The following is a 24738-nucleotide window of genomic DNA, read 5'->3' on the forward strand; positions in this document are numbered from 1 at the left end:
TAGCAGTTAGGACATGATGCTTATTGAAAATTGTTTTGATTTATGGAGCCACAAATGGCAAATTTAGGCAGTACTTTTGATGCTCTCTCTGATATTTTGTTATAGTTTCTCTTACAGAAGAAGTTCTAACAACCTCAATAAGAAAATCTGTGGCAAATGCTAAATCAGTAAATATGTACAAAGTCTTTCTCGCAGTTTTAATCAAATTTGTATCAAAGTTCATGATGAACACAACTTTGGTGAAAATTCATAAATTAAAATCCTTGACTCGCACAGCATGTGTGCTACTGAACAATAGACAGATGTGGATATAGACAACAAAATTTCTGAAAATGGTTGAAATATCTGCCATAGTATTTTCAGTGATCATAGGCCAGGTGTGAGTTTAGATCTGGAGTCAGTTAATTTTGCACCAATAATTAAATAATATCAGGATTTAAAGATAAAATACCATATCTGCGATGAAAGAAAATCAGTGGCAGCCTGAGCACATGTGCAGTGGCACTTGCAAGGAGGGAGGTGTGATTCCTAGAGGGGAGACATGCAGTGGATGGGCTGGGGGACGTGCAGGTGGTGGGGCACGAATCTGTGAGAGGCTGCAGGGACACAGCCCCAGCTTGGGCCAGCCCTGAGAACTGGAAATGGAGGGAATCATAAATGAACCACCAGCAATCATCAATCAGGCATTTGATTTAAAACTAGACCTTGGACTTTTGTTTGCCTTCTGGTCTCCAAATTTTTAATGTGTTGCTCATTTATGTTCAAGTGATTTTATCCACAACAGGAGTAAAAATTAGTTTTCAATTTTAAAACAAGAAAGACTTTGTTCTTATAGCATTGCTTGCTTCCAAGGTATGAATTTGTAAAACTCAACTCGCTTCTTACATTTATATTGGCTAATTTGCATGGAGATATCCTATGAGTTTGCAAAGATGCAGCCTTGTGATTGAAGTATTGTATAATTCATCATGCTAACTGTGATCCAACTGGCGCAGATATTGGAGTGACAGCCCCTCGACCTTGGTGTGTACCCCTGTGCTCTTGTGGTTAATTCAGCCTTAGGAAAGCCTTTGCAGCTCCTGCCACTGTACCCAGAGAGGCCACACATCCTCCTGCAATGCATTCTTTTCTTATTTTTGTCATTTGAGAAGTTGCTCAGTAGCACATGATTCTATGATAACACAATAGCTGGGTCACTTGGCCACTTCACTTCCTCTGCCATCATATGTTGATTGTACAGTAAAGAAACCTTCAGTTAATACTACTCTAGCATTGCACATCCCCTTTAACACTTCAGACTGTCTGGAACAGAGAATTTGGAAAATGTACATAAAATGTTCAAACCAGAAATTTTGGAATAAGATAATGTTCTGGTCTATTCTGTGTGATTTTCATTCACACTAGAATGCACATTGCAGTAGTCATTGCTTTTAGAAATGGAAGAAGAGCTTGGGTTTGATTTCAAGCCTTATACAAGATTATAATATTTTATAATCTAATTTAATTTTTTTTAATGTTGCTGAAACACAGATGTTTGTGCTTGGGAAATACCCAGGTCGTGAGCTATCCCACAAATTGTGAGCTTGGACTGATGCATGTTAGAATGATTCTTTAGGCACTATTATATTTTTTCCACAATTTCCGAGGGTGTCTGAATTATTTAAATGACTGAAGGATGAATGGAGCATTGCAGGCTCAGCACTGCATCCTGTGCAGCATCCTTTCAAAGGAATGGGACAGCAGGACAGAGCGGAGCAGATTCAGGGTGGATTCCTCTTCCAGGCCCCTGCGGGCTGTTTGTGCTGCAATGGGCAGCGCCTTCAGTGACAGCAGGGGCTGGGCTTCTCACCTGGTGCCACGGTGGCGCTCTGTGTGGTGGCATTGTGGCACTCTGGCACGGTGGCACTGTGTGTGTAGTGTCACGGTGGCACTGTGTGGTGTCACGGTGGCATTGTGTATGTGGTGGCACTGTGTGTGTAGTGTCATGGTGGCACGGTAGCACTGTGTGGGTCATGGTGGCACTGTGCGGTCTGTGTGGTGGCACTGTGTGTCAGGGTGGCATGGTGGCACTGCGTGTGTGGTGATGCAGTGGCGCTCTGTCGCGGTGGCCCTGTGTGTGGTGGCATGGTGGCACTCTGTCGCGGTGGCCCTGTGTGTGGTGGCCCTGTGTGGTGGCATGGTGGCGCTCTGTCACGGTGGCCCTGTGTGTGGTGGCACTGTGTGTCAGGGTGGCATGGTGGCACTGTGTGGTGATGCAGTGGCACTCTGTCGCGGTGGCCCTGTATGTGGTGGCACTGTGTGGTGGCATTGTGGCACTGTGTGGTGGCATTGTGGCCCTGTGTGGTGATGCAGTGGCACTCTGTCGCGGTGGCCCTGTATGTGGTGGCACTGTGTGGTGGCATTGTGGCCCTGTGTGGTGGCATTGTGGCCCTGTGTGGTGGCATGGTGGCACTCTGTCGCGGTGGCCCTGTGTGTGGTGGCCCTGTGTGTGGTGGCATGGTGGCCCTGTGTGTGGTGGCATGGTGGCCCTGTGTGTGGTGGCATGGTGGCGCTCTGTCGCGGTGGCCCTGTGTGTGGTGGCCCTGTGTGTGGTGGCATGGTGGCCCTGTGTGTGGTGGCCCTGTGTGTGGTGGCATGGTGGCTCTGTGTGTGGTGGCACGGTGGCGCTCTGTCGCGGTGGCCCTGTGTGTGGTGGCGTGGTGGCCCTGTGTGTGGTGGCATGGTGGCGCTCTGTCGCGGTGGCCCTGTGTGTGGTGGCCCTGTGTGTGGTGGCCCTGTGTGTGGTGGCCCTGTGTGTGGTGGCACGGTGGCACTCTGTCGCGGTGGCCCTCCTGTGTGTGGTGGCCCTGTGTGTGGTGGCATGGTGGCACTCTGTCACGGTGGCCCTGTGTGCGGTGGCCCTGTGTGTGGTGGCACGGTGGCGCTCTGTCGCGGTGGCCCTGTGTGTGGTGGCCCTGTGTGTGGTGGCATGGTGGCACTCTGTCACGGTGGCCCTGTGTGCGGTGGCCCTGTGTGTGGTGGCACGGTGGCGCTCTGTCGCGGTGGCCCTGTGTGTGGTGGCCCTGTGTGTGGTGGCATGGTGGCACTCTGTCACGGTGGCCCTGTGTGCGGTGGCCCTGTGTGTGGTGGCACGGTGGCGCTCTGTCGCGGTGGCCCTGTGTGTGGTGGCCCTGTGTGTGGTGGCATGGTGGCGCTCTGTCGCGGTGGCCCTGTGTGTGGTGGCCCTGTGTGTGGTGGCATGGTGGCGCTCTGTCGCGGTGGCCCTGTGTGTGGTGGCCCTGTGTGTGGTGGCATGGTGGCGCTCTGTCGCGGTGGCCCTGTGTGTGGTGGCCCTGTGTGTGGTGGCATGGTGGCACTCTGTCGCGGTGGCCCTGTGTGTGGTGGCCCTGTGTGTGGGGGCACGGTGGCGCTCTGTCGCGGTGGCCCTGTGTGTGGTGGCATGGTGGCCCTGTGTGTGGTGGCCCTGTGTGGTGGCACGGTGGCACTCTGTCACGGTGGCACTCTGTCACGGTGGCCCTGTGTGTGGTGGCCCTGTGTGTGGTGGCCCTGTGTGTGGTGGCACGGTGGCGCTCTGTCGCGGTGGCCCTGTGTGTGGTGGCCCTGTGTGTGGTGGCACGGTGGCGCTCTGTCGCGGTGGCCCTGTGTGTGGTGGCATGGTGGCCCTGTGTGTGGTGGCACGGTGGCGCTCTGTCGCGGTGGCCCTCCTGTGTGTGCCCGCCGATGGCCGCGGTGCCGCTCCCCGGTGCCGGTGCCGCAGCGCGGGATGCGCGGGGTTGCAGCGGGGAGAGGGAGCTCCCCCAGAGCCGTTTGTATTCCTCGGAGCGTGCAAAGCCAGGGATTAGCGCTGGCTAAATCTGTTCCAAAGGAAGCAGCTGCCTCGGGCTGTGCGGGTGAGACAATTGCTGTGTTTCAGCTCCGAAACAAACAGAGATTGTGCTGTGCTCTGCTACAGTGCTGCATACAAGAAAACCAAGCTCTACGTTTAAAATTTGGGTCAGGCGTTCAGCCTGGCAAATGTTTGTCAATATCTTGACGGTGCAGAAACTTGATAATACCTTAAATATTCATGTCAAATGTGTTGGCACTTTTCAGACTTGTTTTAGATGAGATATTCACTACAACAATATTCCTTTCTGGAATTTTACAGAAGTGTAAGTGAGGTGACATCTCAGATTCATTCAGCAGGAAATGTTGAAATTCTCCGTGTGTTTGGTGGCTATGAATATGCTGGACTGGGTCATGCTGTTTTGGGTTTTTTGGTTGGTTTTTTTTTTTTTTTTCACTATTTTTCTACAAGCAGCTGACAAAATCTCAGCACAGCTGACAGATTCTGGCACAGCTGACAAACCGAGGCATTGGCAGTCAGTTTGTCCCTACTTACAATAAACCACTTGTAGCTCTCTCTCCAGCTGATTGCTCCCCAAAGGATCTCCCAGAAAACCTTGTCCCTGTGGTGAGCAGTGCAGAGGTTTGGCTGGCTGGCATTCGAGGAATATAGACGAGCAGGAGCTGGCAGCAATGCAGCGTGGCAGGAGCAGTGCAGCTGTGGCAGGGAGGAGCTGCCCGGGGGCTGGGGCTGCTCCCGGCTCTCAGTGAGGGATCCCACCCTGCCTCACTGCTCCTCTCTGCAGGCAGATCTGTCTGTTCACCAGCCCACATGGGCAGAAATATCCAGAGTGAAACGTTACAGAGCCGAATCTCAGCTCTTGGAACTGTCTCCCTGCTGCCGCTGAAGTGGCACGTTCAGGTGCCACCGTACTGAGGTGTGTCACCTCATACTGAGAGGTGTGTCAGGACTCACAGGGGAGGATTGCTGATTTATTTAGTGGTAGATCATGGTGTCTAGCTTAATGTTAATTACCGTTGAGGTTTCTCACAAAAATCCCCTTTTTGAAGCACCTGTTCTTTTAGCCTGCATAAAGATAAGGCTGTTCCAAGGCCTCACTGCATGCAGTGCTATGGAACATTGAGACAGGGCTGCTGGCCTGGGAGCCCAGGAACTGCAGCAGCTGGAGGCAGCAGGAATTTGGGGGGGTGGGTAGAGTCTCAAGATTGCCTTTTAATTATCCCTGGGCTCTTAGTCACTTCTGAAACCAGGTCACTGGGCTAGAGAGACCTTTTGGTCTGACTCAGTGTTGCTGCTTGGATGTTAATGCTGACAATGACAGCCTGACATTAATCCCTTCAGGGCCAGGAGTTCAGATTGAGGCTAAAAATCTACATCCCAGCCTGTGGTATTCTTTCAGATGGATGTTACTTTTTGCTCCCCTCGTTTTCTGAGACAGAGGCATGCAAGCTGATTACTACAGATCCTACTCTAAAAATGGTGACTCTTTTGCCTTGCTGATGAATTTATGGCTGTTTGGAGTTTGGTAAACTAGATCCTCATTTAGCTGTGTGCAAGGATTGTCACTTCATCCATTCCCTTTTGATCATTTATTTAGTGCTCAGTGGTGGAGTCTGATCATCTTGTTCTTTTTACGCTGTATTTTCCCTGTGGGGTCACTGATTATCCAATTATGTGGCACGTTTGAGAAACACAGCGACATTCCCCAGTAAAAAGCCAGGTTAGAAACAGAGCAATTCACTCAAATGATGACATGGTGTCATATCAGCAAAGCAATGCATGTTTGGTTTATTTCATTAATCCCATTTATTCACCTCTAACCCAGCTCCAGTTTACAGCACCAGGGCTGTGAGCCCGCTCGGGGCTGGGCTCTCCAGAACCAAACTCCTCCTTTTCAGCGGTTAATTTAGACTGGGATGCATTGTTTTGTATTCTGTAGGAACAGTGACTGGAAGGAAGAAGATCAGTGGGTTTTCCAGACTGTTATCAATCAGTACCCAAGCGATCTGCAGAGGAGGAGGACTTTGTACCTGGATATGTTGCAGAGGCACCTTCCCCACAAATCCAGGCAGGAGCTGGTCAGTGCTGGCTTACCTATTCATTCAAATATGCACATTCTTAAACTATGTAGTGAATGGTTGTATTAAAGAATGTATGTTTATTGAAATTTTTTCATGTTAAAATTTCTTAATTATAAATTTTATTGTGCACAGTAAACAAGAAACATCCCTGGTTTTAAAATGCAGGAATTTTAAAACTTATCATCTCTTCAAAACAACTCCTGGGCAGATTTTTTAGTTCCACATAGTCTTACAGCCAAACTCACAAAAATAATTTGTTAGCATTGTTTCTGCTGTACAGTTTTATAGCTGTGTTATGCCACTCTGCTTCTCTTGGTGTTTTTATTTTTCGTGAGGATGTAAAGCTTTGTTGCACTGTCTTGGAATAGTTATTTTAATTGTTCTGTGGCACATATATAGCAGGAAGAGTAGAAAGTTATCTCCCACTTTAAGGGAGAGGCTATTTTTATATACGTAATGCTTTCAAATTGATTGCTGATTCCTCTTGCACTCCACAGTGAATAAGCACATAGCCACTAATTGAGAAACCCATTTCGAGGCCAGAACACTTCAGGATGTCATAAGGAAAGTAGGAGGCTTTTCTTATCTCTGTCTGTATTTTTAGACCTTCTACTTCCCTGTGTTTGAGGGATGTCTAGTGCAAAGGAATGACAGTGAAGTGATACTGCTAATTAGCCAGAGTTTGACTAAAAATAAAGTTCTTGTGGATTTCAGACATTTTGCCCTGGCCTGAATAGGGCTGAATAGTCGTGTGCTTTGGACAATGCAGGTATGTTGTAAGCACAGACACCATTAAAGGGTCTCCCTACACCTTGGAAGGTTCATCTAAAATTTAAAAACATAATTCTTCATTGAGCTGATGTCTTGGTGTGTGTATCAGCATGATGACTATGGGAAATGTTAAACCGCTGCTCTTAGAAGGTGTTTGTGCCACACTGGAACAGCAGCCTGGAGCCTTCCTCGCCTCCTTCCCCCATGCAGAGTGCTGAGGGCACTCAGAGCTGGTCCTGGCAGAGCTCTGTGTTTGGAGGCGCAGACTCCAGCCCCTGCCCTGCTCAGGAGGGTCTTGGCTGCAGGAGCCTGAGGTGTGGGGGCTGCTGAGGCACAGCGCTGAGCTGTGGCCCTGGGAAGCTCGAGGAGCAGCTTCAGCCAGCCAGGAGCTGACAGGAATATCTGTGAGTGAGTCAGCATCCTCTGCTCCCTGCCAGAGCCTGGAATTAGCATCTGGAATGGTCCCCTTGGCACCTGAGAGAGCCAGCCATCTCTAGAATCTCACTCATCCCTATATATTTTGGGGATATAAGACAGGTTCAAGACTCTGCTGCCTCATTCTATCAGCCTTACTTGGTACTGCTTCCATCAAGGCCTTGAACCTTGAATATCCCCATGAACCTCACTGAATTAGGCCAAAGCAAGTGGATTTTGGATTGAACACTGCAGTTTTTGCTAGGTGGTGACACTGGTGGTGGCACTGTGCTGCTTGGCCAACTAAGCTTTTATTTCCAAACTTCCTGCTAGGAAAGAAGTGAAGCTGATTCCCCCCTGTGCTGCTTTTGTACAATGGCTGTTATTGTGTCCTGTTTCTCTGCAGATCAGAATTTGATAGGAAAAGCCTCATCTTGCTGGAAGTGCTCAATATCTCTGGAGAAATATTGAAGGACCTGCTTATATGTTATGTCCTTCAGGGCAGGGAGGGACCATTGCATTTCATTTATTCCCCTTGCAAAAGAGCAGCTGAACAGAGAGCAGGGGGCCAGGGGGAGGCTGTGGTGCTGGAGGGTGTCACTGCCCAGGACAGCAGGACATGGTGACATCCCTGGCACCTGGCACAGTGCCCTGGATTCCGTGGGAATATTGGGGATACAAGACCTAAATCAGTTACAGCCAGGTTTGCAAGAATGTCTAGAATTACAATTGTATTAACAAATAGCTTTTAATCCTTTCAGGTAGCTCACGAGAAGGCTCGGGATCACTACCTCTCCATCAGGAGCCAGCGCAGAGCCCTGCTGTCAGCCTGGGCTCAGCTCAGGAGAGCCTTTGTCCTCAGGGCCCTGGCTGCTGCTGCTGAGGCTGCTGCTGCTCACGAGGCACAGCTGCTGCTGGCTGACTCCAGGCAAAAGCAGCTGGACATCTGTGCTGATCTGAAAGCAAAGGTACATTTGGTAATAAATCCATCACCAAATCTGTACCCAACAGATGCATTCAAAATGAAGTTTTTTACATTAGCACAAATCTGTTTTCAGGCAAATAATGGGTATCTGTCTGTCTTTCTGGGCTTTTTTAAGAATGCTTTTTAAGACATGAAACAATGGATCCCATAACTTGTTTGGCCTTGTTATAGAAGGTTCATGATATTCTGATTTAATGTGGTAAGAGGTGAAAAAGATAAAAATACCTGTGTGGTTTTGGTAAGTGAATAGAGTAAAGTGGGAGGAGACTGGACACAAGAGGAAGATGTTGTGATATTTATGCCTAAGGTGTTTGTAGGAGGAATCCCATTTCTGGCATTAAGCATGTTAAGATTTGTTTAAACTGCTCTCTGTGATTTTTGACTCGCACAGAAATGAACATCTGAGAGCATGCATGATGTGTTATTCTCACTTTACCAATATTCTCTCTGCTGTGCCCTCACTTTTCAGTGAAATACTAAACACTTGATTCAGGTTTCCTACGAGAAGGAAAGCATGGTAAAACCTGTTCTGTGAGGCAGGATTTTGATGTTGATGCTAGTTTTTAGTTAGCAATAACACAAAAGCCCTTCTGTCTTGTGTTCTGGAGCTGTCTGGCGTAGGCAGCTTTGAATCTAAACTCTTTGGGGTTAGAAACTGTCTGGGCATGACTAAGTGGGGAGTACCCTGCTCTGACTCCTGTGTCAGCCCTGCCTTGAGCCAGGGGCAGGAGGGGGTGGCTCTCTGGAGCTGAGGGGATGTTTGGTGATTCTTTACCCAGGCCTTCCTTTCTGGAATGCTCTGTGTCTCTTACCTGCACAACCAGAGATGGAAGGGCCAATTATTCCAGAACTGTGAATTTGAGCCACTTTTCCCCCTTTGTTTCTTTTACTTTTCTTCCACACAAGAAGTAACAGGCTGGTTTTGGAGTACTTTGTTGTCTCTGTGTAAGATTCTCACAGGTGCACTGACATTGTCTGAAAGATTTTTGGATTCTGACCTCCTGTTTCCAGGAACTGTTTGAAACTTAAAATTATTAGGCCTACACTTTTCAAGGGTGAATTCAAAGGGATCTTCCTTAAAATGTTGAACGTTTGAACAAAACCAACTCACCTGTTTCCCAGAGAAGAGGAATGGAAAAGGAACATTTCTTTCATTAGAGGAGGATATCATTGTGACCTTGTTTTGATCAGCTCCACAACTGAAAGGGCTGCAGGGCGGAAGCTGAGCTTGGGCACAGAGCTCACTCATTTTCAGAGAAATGATTCTCAGTGTATCCATGGCCTCTGTTTTGGTTTGATGAGGATATGCATTTGAAAGCTCATAGTTTGCCCAGTTATAGTTCATGTTACAGACTTGTCTTTTCACTTCTGAACTTTACAACTACAGAGTGCTGGACATGGAAAGCAGCTGCTGGTAAAAGGGAACTCAGTCCAGCACCAATTCACACATCCTGAGAGAGATCCATAAGATGGGTAAAAGAGAGTCTGTCTCTGAGGGAAAGAGTGTGGAACTGGCAATCAGGGATTAGGGCTGTTCTTCCACCTTTTCTTTTTGACCATTGGTTGGCATTTGGTGCTTCAGGCAGTTTCACATCAGGAAATATTCCCTGTCTCCCCTGCCAGAGGGGCAGTGCAGGTGCTGTAACAATGATTTACCTGTCAGCAAACCCTGGGTGTGCTCGAGAGGAGGCTCTGTGTGACTGAGAGGGACAGAAACCTCCTCCAGTAGAGCAGCAGCTTGCAGAGAGCCACAGCTTTTCTGCTGGCCCCATCTGTGAAAGGAACGATGGCACACACACAGAGAGAGGTGCACTATCTGACAGGCTGTGCACTGCTTTGGTTACTGCAATAACCACACAATACCACCCAGCTTTTACGCAGTTCCCTTCCTCTGGCTACAACAAACCAAAGGGGCAGCAGACTGACTAAAGAATACATGATTTAAAGCTGTTTTAAATGCACTAGAAGCACCTATACCATTGGTGAGACTCCAGGCCTTGTGACTGACAGGGAGGGATAATTAAAAAATAAAGCAGCAGAGAAGTTAAATTAATATTTATAGCAGTTTTTACTTGGGGAAAGGACTTTGAAATTTTTCTTCCATGTTCCATCTCATGGAAGATCAATGAGTGTCCTAACAGAAATCATAGTCCCGAAGGAGGGAATTGGGAACAACTGAAGCTCAGGTGAAATAAATCACGAGGGCCATATGGTAGCCATCTGAAGGACATAAAATGTGAAATGGACAATGCTGGGGAGGTTACACTGTATATTCCTAAAGAGTAAATGTGCCTGGTACATGTCTTTATTTTTCATGGGAAAATAAAGCAAACCCTGAGGGGTCACACTTTGAGTGATCAAGAGTCACTCAGATCTGGTGTGCTTTGAGCTGTGGGGATCTGATCCCCCCAGGCTTCTGGAGCAGACACTGTGTAAAACAAATTCAGTCTCTGTAAAATTCCTTTTCCTAAACAACACAGAGAGGCAAATTTTTGCACGTTGCAAGGCAGGTAAAGCACGAAGTGAGGAGTGATCTTTCCAGAGGTTAGGAGGTGCTGCCTCACAGCTGGGGTTTGAAGAACTTGCTGTACTACAACACAAATTCAGTTGAGGTGTCTGCATGCATTCCAAACATTATTTTTCTACTGACTCTATCTTAAAATATTTGTAATCTGATACTTTCCATCTTCATAGAAAATGGTTTTAAAAGAAGGCTAGAGGGAAGACCTACAGCAGCAGACCTTAGGGCAGTTGGATCCCCTGTGTGTGCTGCTTAGGGGACGCTTTTTCTTCCTCAGCACAAATCTTGTGTGCCTGCTTGCCTTTAAATCTCTTCTTTCCCTCGTTTTGTGCTCCAGGATTAATCCCCACTCCAATGCTAAAATCTCTTGCAGCACATTGTGTAGTTTGGGAGAGCAGCTCTTGTATTTTGTATCCTGGCAGAAACTATGATAAAATAATTTCAAAAAGAAAAGCATTAGGTGGCATTAACAGGGCTATTGCAAATCGTATAAAACATTTTGCAAATTGCTTTCCTTCTTCCTTCCTGTATTGTAAGAAAGGATGTGACAGTAAACTTAGGGAAAAAAAAATTCCCTATTCAGCATGTAGTCAAGTCACTGGTTTAAATGCTGTGACTATTAGAGCAGATCAACATTGAAGTATTACAACTGAATGTTAAAAAAATCCAGAGGTATCAGATCCAGTGCTTTGACTTCAAACCCGTCATTTTGAAGGAAACTTTTTAAAAGAATAAATATTTGAATAGTAAGGCACTTAAAAGAATGGTTTTCTTTTTCAGAAGTGTTGTCTGTTCACCACTGAGTTGACCCATTCATTTGTTGGACATAAAAAATACAAGGAAGTTATAATAACCTAAATTTTATATATAGCTACTCATGTTTGTGGTGAACTGAAGAGCTGCAGGATGCTAGAGTGTTTCTCCAAAATGAATGTGAGCAAGTGTCTAAGACTCTAACACTCAAAGATGAGCCAGCTCTGACTCTAATTAAAGTTTTCAATCCCGACCTAATAGACCTGTATTTAATAGTCTGAGGTCAGCACAGCACTGACCTGTTGTGTCTTTGGGTCAGACCAAGCTCGTGCACAGTACATGTGAAGCACCTGCAGAGGCTGTCTCTGCACGTTTGCCTTGCTTGCCCTTCCAGCAGTCCTTCCCCCCTGTTTTGCTGTACCTGTGCCCCATCACATGCTGTTGTTACTCCTGATGTGTCTCCTGTTAATCTCCTCCCACTGTTTCTGGTGATTGCCCGTGGCTGCCCGGGCAGGACTGGGTGCCCGCGGAGCCCTGCGCTCCTGGGGCTGTTTGAAAAGCTGCTGAGGGCACTTTGCCAAGCTCCGACTGCGTTCCTTTGCGTTCCCCCACGGACACGGTCACAGCTTCGTGCCCCATCCCTGGGCTTGAATTGAGGCTTTTGGGAGCAGGGGCTCAGGCACTGCGTGGGAGGAGACCAGGGACTGAAACAACCCAGAGCAGCTCAGAGGAGCACGCAGGGCCTCAGCCTGGTGTAAGCTGCCCAGCTCCCTGTGTGCTGGGGAGAGCTGGGGTGTGCTTGAGACACGCACCTCTCTCTCAAGTCTAGCTGAAATTGCCCACTGACACCTAAAGTTGCTGGAGGATGGATAACCAGACAAGCAGACGCTCTTGCCCACAGTGTTTTCCTAGAATGATCTTCAGTGAGCAAAGTGGCGCCTCAGGCAAGCAAAGCCGCACCAAAATTTTGCAGTTGTTAATGATCAAAGGAACTCTCATCCATATGAGAACTCAATGGGTCTAGAAGGGAGAATTCTCTATCTAAAGGAAGCAATTTAAATAAGTAGTTGTAAATAGAAATGCAGCCTACTTAAGGTTATGCATGTGTGAATATTTAAGCCTGTATAATATTTACACATGTTAATAAAATGTTGACATTCCCATTGTCAAGAACAGGAGGGTGTTCCCAATAATGCTGGATGAGGAAAGAGAGGAACTACAAGGACAAGCTGTGAGAAATAAACTGCTCATGCACTGCCTTGAGCAAAGCTGATGTGACGTGCTGTCAGCCCCAGGGATTTGGCACTGCTCCTGTTCTGGATCCCAAGTTTTACCAGTCCTGCTCCCAGCCCTTGTGACCAGTTTCCTCACTGAATTTGGTACCTGGTGTTCCTCCTCAGGTTATGAGTGAGGGCTGTGCTCAAGTGCTTTTCTTTCATATCCCTTTTTCAGATTTAAACACTTATGTAACTGAAGACAATATTCTGTTAATGATCAAAACAGTTACTTTTAACCACTTTTCTGGTATTTATTTTTTTAACCTCTTAGATGTAGCCTGTGGAGCACAAGGATTGTCAAAAATCTATTAGGGATGTGAACATCCATTGTTTTTCTACCCACAGCCAGAATGAGATTATCCTCTGAGATTAGCAAACTTGTAAATATATTATTTCTTAATTATCCTACTGCCAAATGCTGTAATGCTGCCCTAATTCTTCTTGTAGGTCTTGTGCAGGCCAGTCAGATGCAGAAATTGTTAGTTTTTACCATTTATTGTTTGTCATTCAGGACCCTGTGGAGTCGGGATGTGGTTCCAGGTGCTGTTCAGAGGTTTTCAGGCTTGAAGAATCCCCAGTTTAGGGAGAAAGGGGCAGATTTTTAGAGCTGAAAGTTACTGGAGTCTTCCTACCGCAGCTGTTAATAGCACACGAGCTTGTTGTTGACAATGTGGGTGCCAGAGCTTCCCTGTGCCTGTGTGGTGTCAGGGCTCTGTCCAGCGACACAGAACACGAGTTCTCTGCCGGGGCGAGGGAGCCGGGTGGCGACAGCCCCTCCACGGGCAGCAGGGCACGCAGGCACTGCTGGGTTTGCAGTGCTGTGAGTGGCACTGAGCACAGAGCGCGGACAGCAGCGCGTCTCTGCGCCTCTGCCGCCAGCATCCCAACACAACGGCAGCGGCCCTTGCTGCCTTGGGGATACCTCGTGTGCAGCCCCTGAGCAAATCTGAGCTTCTCCCACCTCCTTCTGCAGACCCTGACATACTGGCTTTTTAAAAGCTTTGTGGCAGTTCAGGAGGTTACTGACACCTGAGAAAAGAAAAATGATATGTAACATGCTTTTAAAAAAGGACTCTCTAAATTTAAAAAAAGATGGCTTTTTCATATTGTTTGGATGAACTCCCCCTGCCCTGTAATATTTCAGACTCCAGGGAACTGTTCTTAATATACACTTTAATTTTTTCCCTTTTATAACCTCTAGTATTCACACCCTGAGGCACCCATCTCATTAGCTTTCCATTTAGGAATACATGCATACACTTCCTATTCTTATTGTATTTCCAGAAATAACACTGTTAATATTTTATATTTCAGCGTGTGGTGGCTTTGAATAGTGCAAGTCTTTTTTTATTATTATCGGTTAACACAATTACACATCAGTAGCAGGTCTCCCATACATCCCAGTTTCCTTGGCAATGTCAGCTTTGTTGAGACACAATTTGCTTGTGGCTTCTAAAGCCTTGGGAGGCAACTCCTGCCTGGAGATGTGAAACTTGTGGGGTGCATAGAGCCCTCCCCAGGGCTGGGGGGCTGCGTGTGCCCAGCGCTGGGGCTGCTGTTCCCTGGTACGTGTTGCCAGCAGGCCCAGTGCCCCCAATCCCCTGTTTGCCCAAACCCTGTGTGTGTGTGCCCAGCACTGGGGCTGCTGTTCCTTGGCACGTGTTGCCAGCAGGCCCAGTGCCCCCCAGTCCCTGTTTGCCCAAACCCTGTGTGTGTGTGTGCCCAGCACTGGGTCTGCTGTTCCCTGGTATGTGCTGCCAGCAGGCCCAGTGCCCCCAGTCCCTGTTTGCCCAAACCCTGTGTGAGTGCCCAGCACTGGGGCTGCTGTTCCTTGGCACGTGTTGCCAGCAGGCCCAGTGCCCCCAATCCCCTGTTTGCCCAAACCCTGTGTGTGTGCCCAGCACTGGGGCTGCTGTTCCCTGGTACGTGCTGCCAGCAGGCCCAGTGCCCCCAGTCCCCTGTTTGCCCAAACCCTGTGTGTGTGTATGCCCAGCACTGGGGCTGCTGTTCCCTGGTACGTGCTGCCAGCAGGCCCAGTGCCCCCCAGTCCCCTGTTTGCCCAAACCCTGTGTGTGTGTGTGCCCAGCACTGGGGCTGCTGTTCCCTGGTACGTGCTGCCAGCAGGCCCAGTGCCCCCAGATCCCTGTTTGCCCAAACCCTGTGTGTGTGTATGCCCAGCACTGGGTCTGCTGTTCCCTGGTATGTGCTGCCAGCAGGCCCAGTGCCCCCAATCCCCTGTTTGCCCAAACCCTGTGTGAGTGCCCAGCACTGGGGCTGCTGTTCCCTGGTATGTGCTGCCAGCAGGCCCAGTGCCCCCAGATCCCTGTTTGCCCAAACCCTGTGTGAGTGCCCAGCACTGGGGCTGCTGTTCCCTGGTATGTGCTGCCAGCAGGCCCAGTGCCCCCAGATCCCTGTTTGCCCAAACCCTGTGTGAGTGCCCAGCACTGGGGCTGCTGTTCCCTGGTACGTGTTGCCAGCAGGCCCAGTGCCCCCAGATCCCTGTTTGCCCAAACCCTGTGTGTGTGCCCAGCACTGGGGCTGCTGTTCCCTGGTATGTGCTGCCAGCAGGCCCAGTGCCCCCAGTCCCTGTTTGCCCAAACCCTGGGTGTGTGTGCCCAGCGCTGGGGCTGCTGTTCCCTGGTACGTGTTGCCAGCAGGCCCAGTGCCCCCCAGTCCCCTGTTTGCCCAAACCCTGTGTGTGTGTGTGCCCAGCGCTGGGGCTGCTGTTCCCTGGTATGTGCTGCCAGCAGGCCCAGTGCCCCCAGTCCCCTGTTTGCCCAAACCCTGTGTGTGTGTGTGCCCAGCACTGGGTCTGCTGTTCCCTGGCACGTGCTGCCAGCAGGCCCAGTGCCCCCCAGTCCCCTGTTTGCCCAAACCCTGTGTGAGTGCCCAGCACTGGGGCTGCTGTTCCCTGGTACGTGCTGCCAGCAGGCCCAGTGCCCCCAGATCCCTGTTTGCCCAAACCCTGTGTGTGTGCCCAGCACTGGGGCTGCTGTTCCCTGGTATGTGCTGCCAGCAGGCCCAGTGCCCCCAGTCCCCTGTTTGCCCAAACCCTGTGTGAGTGCCCAGCACTGGGGCTGCTGTTCCCTGGTACGTGCTGCCAGCAGGCCCAGTGCCCCCCAGTCCCTGTTTGCCCAAACCCTGTGTGAGTGCCCAGCACTGGGGCTGCTGTTCCCTGGTATGTGCTGCCAGCAGGCCCAGTGCCCCCAATCCCTGTTTGCCCAAACCCTGGGTGTGAGTCCAGCGCTGGGCAGGTCCTGGCAGGGTCACGCTCTGCCCATGACCAGCTGCAGCAGCTCTGTCCTGCAGATGGGAATGGCTTCAGCATCCATCCCTCACCCTCCTCCTAGTCCTGGCACACAAGGAAGAGTTTGAGCAGGTGAACTGGGGTTTGTATTGAGAAATTGTGGGTGAGTGCAAGTACCTTTGAAAAATCACTTTTTTTTTCGATAAGAAGTACACTACTTTTTAGTAGTTGTTGGATAGACATTTCCATACAGTTAGTGACTTGAAAAACCTAGTTAGTTTTGTAACACAGACTTCTATGTTCCTGTTTAGTTTGTAAAATATTTAAATCCAAGGGATTTATTATCCCATTAACCCAAGTGGGATTTATGTGTTTAACTTCTATTACTCTTAAGAGAAATTGACTGAATCCTTACTTTTTTATGGGAGGCTGGGTCTTTAACTTTTTTTTTTCTTCTATGTTTCCCTCCCGTTTTCTTAAAAGTATTTTCTTTTTTGTGCATGTCAGAATGGCAGGGAGTTGCTCAGGCAGGAGACACAGATCAGCATGTGCTGCTTCCATCTGAAGTATGAATGGCTGAACTGCTTTGCAAGTAAAGAGGCTGCACTGCTGGCATTGCAAGTCACCTTTTAATAAGTTTTCCATGTTAATCTTGTAGTGATCTCAGTTTGACCAGTTCTAGAGGAGATAAAAAGCATTGATCTTGTGTGGGGAAATAAAAAGCTTGCCAAATCTAAACAAAATCATCTTCCTTGTTTGATGATGTGTCCCTCAGGAACTGGACTGGGAGCAATATCCCTACTGAAGGGCTGGTGTTGCAATCCCGCTGTTTCTTCAGCATGTGACTTCTTATGACTTAATCACCTTTTACATCTGCTTTGCTTTTTCTCTTTTTCAGAACACACTAGAGAGGTATAGCTCTAAAGTGGCCATTTCTCTAGAAACAGAATTCCTTCGGTCACCAACTTATTCTCTGGCTGCAGCCCTTCTCTTAAAAATGTGAAGGAAAAATGTCATAGTTGACGTGGTTTAAATCCAAATTTGCAATTGAGAGGGATTTTTCTCTCTCTGTGCCTTGTGGCTTCCATCTGGAAGAACCAAGAGGTATCTCTGACTTGCCATAAATGGGATAACTCTCAATTCTATATTCAGCAAGACCCTGAGCAGAGGAGAAGGTGGTGACGCAGGGAAAGGAAGGAGAGGAGAGGCTGGAGCTGGTTTGGGCAGGGGATCAGCGTGGTTATGTGAACATGCCCATTCCTCAGTGTGCTTTGGGGCTGCCAGCTCTCCCGAGCGCAGTGTGAGCAGCTGAGTGACTGAGCCGGGCTGTGGGCAGGCAGCCCACGCTGGTCCCGCACAGCACAGCGCCCATCCTTGCCAGAGCTCCTCTCCTGCTCCTCCCTGCCTGCGGGGGCTCTGCCTGGGCTGCTCCTGTGCTCCAAGGGCACCTGCAATAGCCTGTTTACCTTCAAAACCTTCAATAGCTTTGACAGCCAACAGCAACGTGCTTGGTACTTGCATGGTTTTTGTGCACAGCCTAACGCTGGGCTCAGGCAGCCCATGCTGGCCCCACTGGGAAACATGGAATGGTGCTCTGTGCCTCTGGCTCACTGGGATCTCCCACCTGCTTTGTACAACAACCTGGGAGAACTGTGGCACAAATGTGGGGAGACACATTGTGTGTTTTCTTTTTTTATGCATGAGATTTTTTAAAATGCTGAATTCTTTAAATAGTATTTGAATCTCTAGTTGTCTCATAATCCCATTGTGCTGTTTGTGACCATGCAGCCCTGACCTGCAGCTGTTGTGTTTCTGTGATCCCACCGTGAACAGGCTGGCTCTGTTCTGCTGGGCTTCCATGGCTAGCCGAATTTTGTGGTTCTTCTTTTTGTGGTTTTTTTCTACCATGTAGAATCTTCACTTGTGAAGTTATTTTTCTTGAAGAGACCCCCTAATTTTTTCCCCAGGGATTCTTAGAATCAGTTGTGAACAATTTGAAGAAGAAAATGAAAACTGCAAACCGTAGTATAAATAAGGAGAGATGACAGAAGTGATTCAGAGATTAATTAAATTCTGTGAGATACTAGAAGAGTATTTAGATTGTGTGATTTTATATGGTTGAAAAAGTGAGCTAGAAAACATCAAAGTGGGATCTCAGAGGATTTCCTTTTATGCCTTCACTTACGACAAACAGTACTGGCTTTATCACACAGTTATTGGGAACTTTTGCTTAGAACTTGGATTCTACAAGCTTAGTATGTCTGTGTGGCACAGAGTGCTCTGAGTTCTGGGCAATCATTTCTGACACCGTTCCTCCCAGGATTTTGTGTCCTTTTGGTTCCTCGTGCACATTTTCCTCTGTTTCCAAAGCTGGGGCTGCCCCTGCTTGACCTTTGCCAGCACAACCGGCTGCCCTGTGCTCCTGGTACCCAGCTGAGCAGCTTGATGCCACCCCTTGTGTCTGTTAATAAAAAGTCATTGCTGCTTCAAGGGGAAACCTCCCATGGTGCTGTGGTATTCTGCATTGTTTTGTCTTTAAAAGAGTTGTATCTGTAACATTAGGTGAATGGTAAATACATTATTGCTATTCAGATGTTACAGTGAAAGAACTAATTTTTTACTTTAATTAGTTTGTAGTGCACTTTACATTATTGTAATGTGCAATATTGAAAAAATGAACTGAAAAAAGGTGTGTATGCATTCTGTTCAGCACAGCAATTTAATAATTCACTTGGCAAAACCTCCTCTAATAATGCATGAACTGTGAAATGTACTTGAAATGCCATTTGTAATTAAAAACTTTCAGAACCTAATGTTGGCAGTGCTTGTACTGCTGAAATGAAAACAGTTTTGTGGAACAGGCAATGGGAGAGCCAGGTTTCAGTGTATTTTCAATATTAGTTTAACTACTAGGATTTTTAAAAATATTTAAATAAAATATTTACTGTTGACACAGTAAAATATACCCTTGTGATTTTGAACTGATAGGAATGGAAGAATGCAATCAAGAACACGCTAATTTTTTTTGGTGCAGTCTGCGGTGCCAGACTGCTGCTGTAGTGAAGCGGAATTATTGTTTGGGAGGTTTTTTGTTTTCCAGATCCGCATGAGGCTGCCTGTGGAGATGAGATCCCAGTGAATGCAGCGGGCTTTCCTGGCACCCCTCAGCTGCGGGAGCTCAGTGTCCGGCAGTCCCTCTGGGCAGGAGCTGCTCCCTCCCTGCCCAGGGCAGGAAATGCAGCTCAGGCTCTGCTCTGTCCCGCCTGACCCTCATTCCTAACCTGCCACCACACGGACAGGACTGGTCTGGGAGCCTCCTGCCACCTCCTGAGCGTGTGGATTTCCCTGCCTGGTGCACAAAGCGATCTGGGGCTGTGAGATAGAACTGCTCTCTAGCACAGAGGATTTTAATGTTCAAATGTGGTTTAAAAAGTGAAATATGCTGGTATTTGAATCACCTGGTTAATGTCTAAGTTTTGTTGCTTCTTACACTTCACTCTACCTCTGCTCTGTTAAGAACATTTTATCCTATATGATTTCAACTCTTGTTCCTGGAAAAGCCATGGCATAAGGCCTGCCTACAGAATCACAGTCACATATTATACATATTTTGCATGTATTGCTTTTCTGGTTTTTACCAATGTTCCTTGTTTTGTTTTCTTGGTTTTTTGTTGGTTTGTTTGGTTTTTTTTGGGGGGCGGGGGGCTTTGTTGGAATTATGTCCTTTTTTGTCACAATTATGAATTTTTTAAAAATTTTTTAAAGGAAATTATTCTTATTTTGCCCTAATGAAAAGGCACGGAGGGAGCAAGGATAAATCTAAACTAATTTCATGTGCTGAATACAGAAAATAATAACTGGGTATTGTGAACAAGTATGGTAGAGTGAAACTCTTCTGGTATCCTTGTTACCCATTTTTCTGATTGGCCTTAGGCTCATACATTTGAAATCCTAACTAAAAAATGAAAAAGTAGATTCAGAATTGAAATTTGAAAAATGGAAAGCATGTTCTACGCCCTGAGTAAATATATGTTTTGGCAGTGATTTAGGGCAGAGTAGGGAGCATTGCAGGGTTGGAGATACACACTGAGTTACTGGCCCATCTCTTGTGTCTGGGGAACGCTACTGTGTGATTAATGCTTTGTCAGCCTAGTGAAGTTCTGAATTTGGTGCTTGGTTGTGCTCATTTGTTTGTACATAAGCTGTCAGAAACCGAGATTGTGCCCCAGTATTGATTTCTGACTTGGATCAAAGGCTGTAAGGAACGATCTGCATGGAAGCAGCCCCAGAAGGTGGTGGTGGCACACCACAAGGGCAGGGTGTCACATGCACCGTGCCGAGCGCTGTCAATGAATGGGTTAATGGGGAGGCTTGAGATGATCTCGGGACAGATCAGTGTCTGTCTGCTCACTGCTGCAGTGTGGGTTGCTTCCTTCAGCCATTTGCCATCGTCCCAGGCTCCCTGCAGGCTGCGCTCTGTCCTCCATGGGCATTTCCACGCACTGGTTCCCCTGCAGCATCAGGGAAATGCAGCTTTTGTTGAGACCAGTTTATGGCCTCGCCATGCTACTGGCTGCAATCAAACCAATCCAACAACCAAACAATTGATAAATGAGTGTCCAGGGAAGACCTCTAGAGGATTGGGAGAAATCTCAGACATGGGGGGAACTGAGGCTGCATCATGAACTGCACCCGGTGGCATTGACCTCAGCATTGCAGAGCATTTGAAAGGACTGGGAAGCAGGATGTAGGGAAATCCAGGCTTACAAAAAGCAATTTTTTTGTTACATAATCTGTTACCTCATATCAATTGAGAAAATCTGTGCTGTTATTACAGAAGTTTAAAGCTCCTTCAAATGCTCCTGCAGCTTATCCCAGCTCCAATCTGAGTATGCTTTTTGCAGATTTCACTCACTGTTTACTTGTTGTCAGATTTTAAATATTTTCTCTATATATGGTTTTGCTTCAGTCTGTTTCAAAAGCAAGGTAGAAAGGATTGCATGTTCTTCTGACTCATTTTCAAAGCATTTCTTTTTGAGTTCATTAGCGTGGCAAGTGAAGGGTAACTGAGACAATTTAGCATTTTATTTTAGATTTTTAAACCGCTAAACTGCACGAGCAGGCTGCTGGCAAAATTGCTACATGAAAATTTCAATTTCGACAGCCCTGGTGTCACAAGTTTCAGGTGCGTGGGAAGCCTGATCCGGGTGTTGCAGCAGAGGCTGAGGGACCTCTCCCGGCCCCGGTCACCCCTGCCCAGCAGGGTCAGGTACAGCTGGTGACTGCATGGAATCCAGTTTAAACAGCTCCACAACCCCCCTGGCCAGCGTGTTCTAGCGTTCACCCAGCCCCTCAGCAGGGAAGTGATGAATGCATTGGAATTCCAGGTGTTTCAGTCTGTGCCTGTTGTTTTCCCCCATCACTGGGCACCTCTGGAAGAGCCTGGCTCCATCCTCTTTGCACCCTCTGCATTTTCAGGTTATTTGCATGTTATCACTTTGCCTGAACTCCATGAGAAGCCACAGCATTGTTCAGTTCATTGCAAAGAAAAAAGTATAATTGTTATTTTAACAAGAAGCATGGCAAGCAGGGCATTGTTCAGAGATGCAGCTCTCTGAGAACCTTGGACCACGGGGTGCTGGATTTCTAAACAGAACATCTTTTATAAGCACAAACCAGAAGAATTAATAATCTGCACACACAGCCAGTGAAATGCAGTAAAGGTGGAAAAATTATAAGCATTTTCAAATCTTTGTATTAAAGTGCTGTAGTGTAGAAAACCAGCTGAAAAATGGCTGCAATGCTTGCTCCTTAGAGGAAGGCAGAGTTCTGTTAGTGCTTGACAAATCCATTACAAGAGGAGCTGGCAAGCCAACAAAAAGGAGACATCATTGATCCTGTAGAAAGCAATGTGAAACAGATGAGCACACAACTGCTCTGAGAGCCCCAAGGTGGATGGGGCCACGCTGGCCAGGACACTGCAGAGGAGTCCCTGGCCAGGTATGGGGACAAGCTGCACAGTCAGGATTGTGTCAGGAATGCGTTTTTGGCACGCTGGGCTGGGGGGTCCGTGCCACCCCAGTGGGCTTGTTAGGAAGAGTGGCAGGCCCTGCACAAGGGGTGAAATAGCATGGCCCTGTCCTGCTGTGCTGGGCAGCTCTGCCTCTCTTCCCACAGAGGAGGGGATGTGCAGGGCCCCACGGCTCTGAGCAGGGCTCCCAGGCTGGGCTGCACCACCTGTGCTGACAGAGGTGAGGTCCCTGTCCCTGCAGTGAGCCCTGGGTCAGCAGGGAGCTGTTACAGGAGTGCCTGTGCTGAGGGCTGCAAATGCACTCTGCTCTCTGTCTCTTGGTCTCCATCCCTTCACAGTGATGAAGGGAGATGTGAGTTCCTTAGATGGTTTTAGCAATTTTGCCTAAAACCTTTTCATATGTGACTTTATTGCATATTATGCTATCAGTTGGGAGCTGCACATGAACATGCAGAAAGGTAGTGCTTGCTAAATGGTTGTGTTGCTGATAAGATTATAAAACTTTGTAAGAGGATTACATGAGTTTCCTTTGCAGTCTCAGCTTGGCAGGATCAGTGTTACACAGTCTGCTGCAGGACTGTCTCTTCAACTGTTTCTTCCAGGTTCTACAGTGGAAAGCACAGCAGGAAGAAGCTGCTAAACTAGAAGCTGCTGTAGCTGCCAGAAGAAAAGAAAAGGAAGATGAGAGAGAAAGGCTGCAGAGAGAACAGGAAACCATCCGTAGAGCTCAGGATAAAGAGAAAGTATGAGAAACTTTTATACATTTTTGTATATATAAATGTGTACCATTGCTTCTAAAATCTATAGCTGATCTGATAGCACATGTATTCTTGTAAAGTATTGTGTATTGATGTAGAGATGGGCAAATGATTAGTCAGGTCTTTCTCCTGTCCATTTCAGCTCTAAAGCTGCCTGGTCTGGCACACCAGTTATGTTGCTCTGTGGCATTTCTCACAAGTCACAGTGTCACAGGAGCAGCCCAGAGGCACAGCAGTCTGCCTGCACAGGTGTGTGCTTTGAGCAGCTCCGGGAGGCTGCCGTGCTGCAGCTGTGTGCTGCAATGCAGCAGGGGAGCCCGGCAGCACCGTGCCTGCAGCGCAGCACAGCTGCAGGGCACACCTGGGGGACGGTGCTCCCAGGGCTTGTGTGCTGACTCCTTGGGAAATGGCTTGGAGGCAGCCTAACAGCAACTCAGAAATGCACTCTAGTGAATGTAATGCTTTAGAAAATCAAGCTGTGTCACAAGAATTTGGGTCGGCCTTTTTACCTAAGGGATGTGGCAGAAATCCATGTGATTGTTTCACTGAGCTTTTACCTCTGAGTCCAGAGGCACATTTAGTGGGGGCTGCTGCTTAGGTCACCTGTAGCTTTGCTGCTGCTCCTCTTTCTGTTCCAGCTCGTTCTGTGTATTTGCCTTTGTACACATGGTGATTGTAGTGGCAGGTGGCTCTGAAAGCACAGGGAAGGAAGAGCTTTACGGAGCCAGTGCTGACCCAACCACCACCAATATTCATTTTATCTGTAAATATTCTGGTTGTGCAAACTTTTCTCTAGCTATGTGTAACGTCTAGAGAGAGCAACCCTCTGCCTATGCACAGATGGAATAGCAGCTGTTTGGGGTCAGCAGTCATATGTTTCATTGGAGTATTTTACATCCCAGATCCTTAAAAAGGCTGATAACCTAATACTGGGGAATGCAAGCAGAATAGTAGTGGTGGTCTTCAAATTGTGGTGGCAAAATATATTCAAATTAGTGTTCAGAGTCTGATTTTACTACTTTTGTTGTGGGAGCTCCACACCCTATTGCTCTCCTAGTAAATATTCTGTTAGCTTGTAGTGCTCTAAAATAGAAATTTTATTCTAAAAGGATCAAAATTGGAATCTCTAACTTAATACTTCTCTTGCTTTGTTCTCACTGTCTGGGCTTTGGAATGAGTGTTATTTTGTTTGCTGTATTTTGTCAAACTCTAGCTGAAAAAATACTGGGCTGAGAAAGAGCTCAAGTGGCAAGAACAGGAGGAGAGAGATCTACAACAACTGGAGGAATTGAGAAAATTAATGGCTGAACAAGCAGCCAAAGACAGAGAAAGGTAAAAGAAATGAAATGTAAATACCTTTAGTATCAATAGGATCTTTTTATAATCTAATTTGCTTTGATCTCCTGGCTTTCATTTTTAGAATAAATTGAGGATATTTTTTTCCTTCCTGTTTGGCAAATGCTTCAAACCATCTAGTAAGGTTGCATCCTAGGTGACTGTATCCTAGATGCAATTTATTTCAGTTTGAATTAATTAATTAGCATCCATCAAAATTTCAGACCATTGTAAGCACTAAACTGTCATGAAATGTAGCTGAGTAATAAGACCTTCTATATTTCACTTTACAAAATGATTTATAATCAGGTTTGGTTTGTTTGAGGGGCAAATGCAAGGAACATATTAACAAACTCAAAGATATTTATTGTTATCTTAGGGAGTCCTAAATTGCTCATGTGGTTGTAGATGCTCTTCACCAGTTTGATGGGATTTAGGACTTGAGCCTGCTCAGGCTTGAATTGCCAAGTCTTTGTTGCACAATATGACCTTTCACAGCCTGTTGAAGAAATACTGGATTTCACAGAGGAATCCCTCTGTCAGAGGAACATAAAAACCCCTTCATGTAGTCTGGTTATAACTGCTCTTATAAAAGCATAGGCTGACTTTTTTTACATAGAGGAAGCCACCAAGTTGTGTAGACCAGAAGTGCAATTAAAATAGGATTAAATTGGCATTAGAATATTAAATTTGGTCGAAAGGATTCTGTGGGAAACAC

General features: G+C 47.3%; 1 protein-coding gene across 1 annotated transcript in view; it reads left to right on the plus strand.

Moving 5' to 3' along the window:
- Window positions 1-24738, plus strand: part of CCDC148 (coiled-coil domain containing 148) — a 49790-nt gene that overhangs the window by 19095 nt on the left and 5957 nt on the right. Inside the window, exons 9-12 of the mRNA XM_063161471.1 lie at window positions 5787-5925; window positions 7875-8081; window positions 22530-22670; window positions 23899-24017. Coding sequence (XP_063017541.1) covers window positions 5787-5925; window positions 7875-8081; window positions 22530-22670; window positions 23899-24017 — 606 coding nt within the window. The remainder of the gene's footprint in view (window positions 1-5786; window positions 5926-7874; window positions 8082-22529; window positions 22671-23898; window positions 24018-24738) is intronic.

Source organism: Melospiza melodia, chromosome 8, assembly GCF_035770615.1.
Source record: "Melospiza melodia melodia isolate bMelMel2 chromosome 8, bMelMel2.pri, whole genome shotgun sequence".
Lineage (NCBI taxonomy): Eukaryota > Metazoa > Chordata > Aves > Passeriformes > Passerellidae > Melospiza > Melospiza melodia.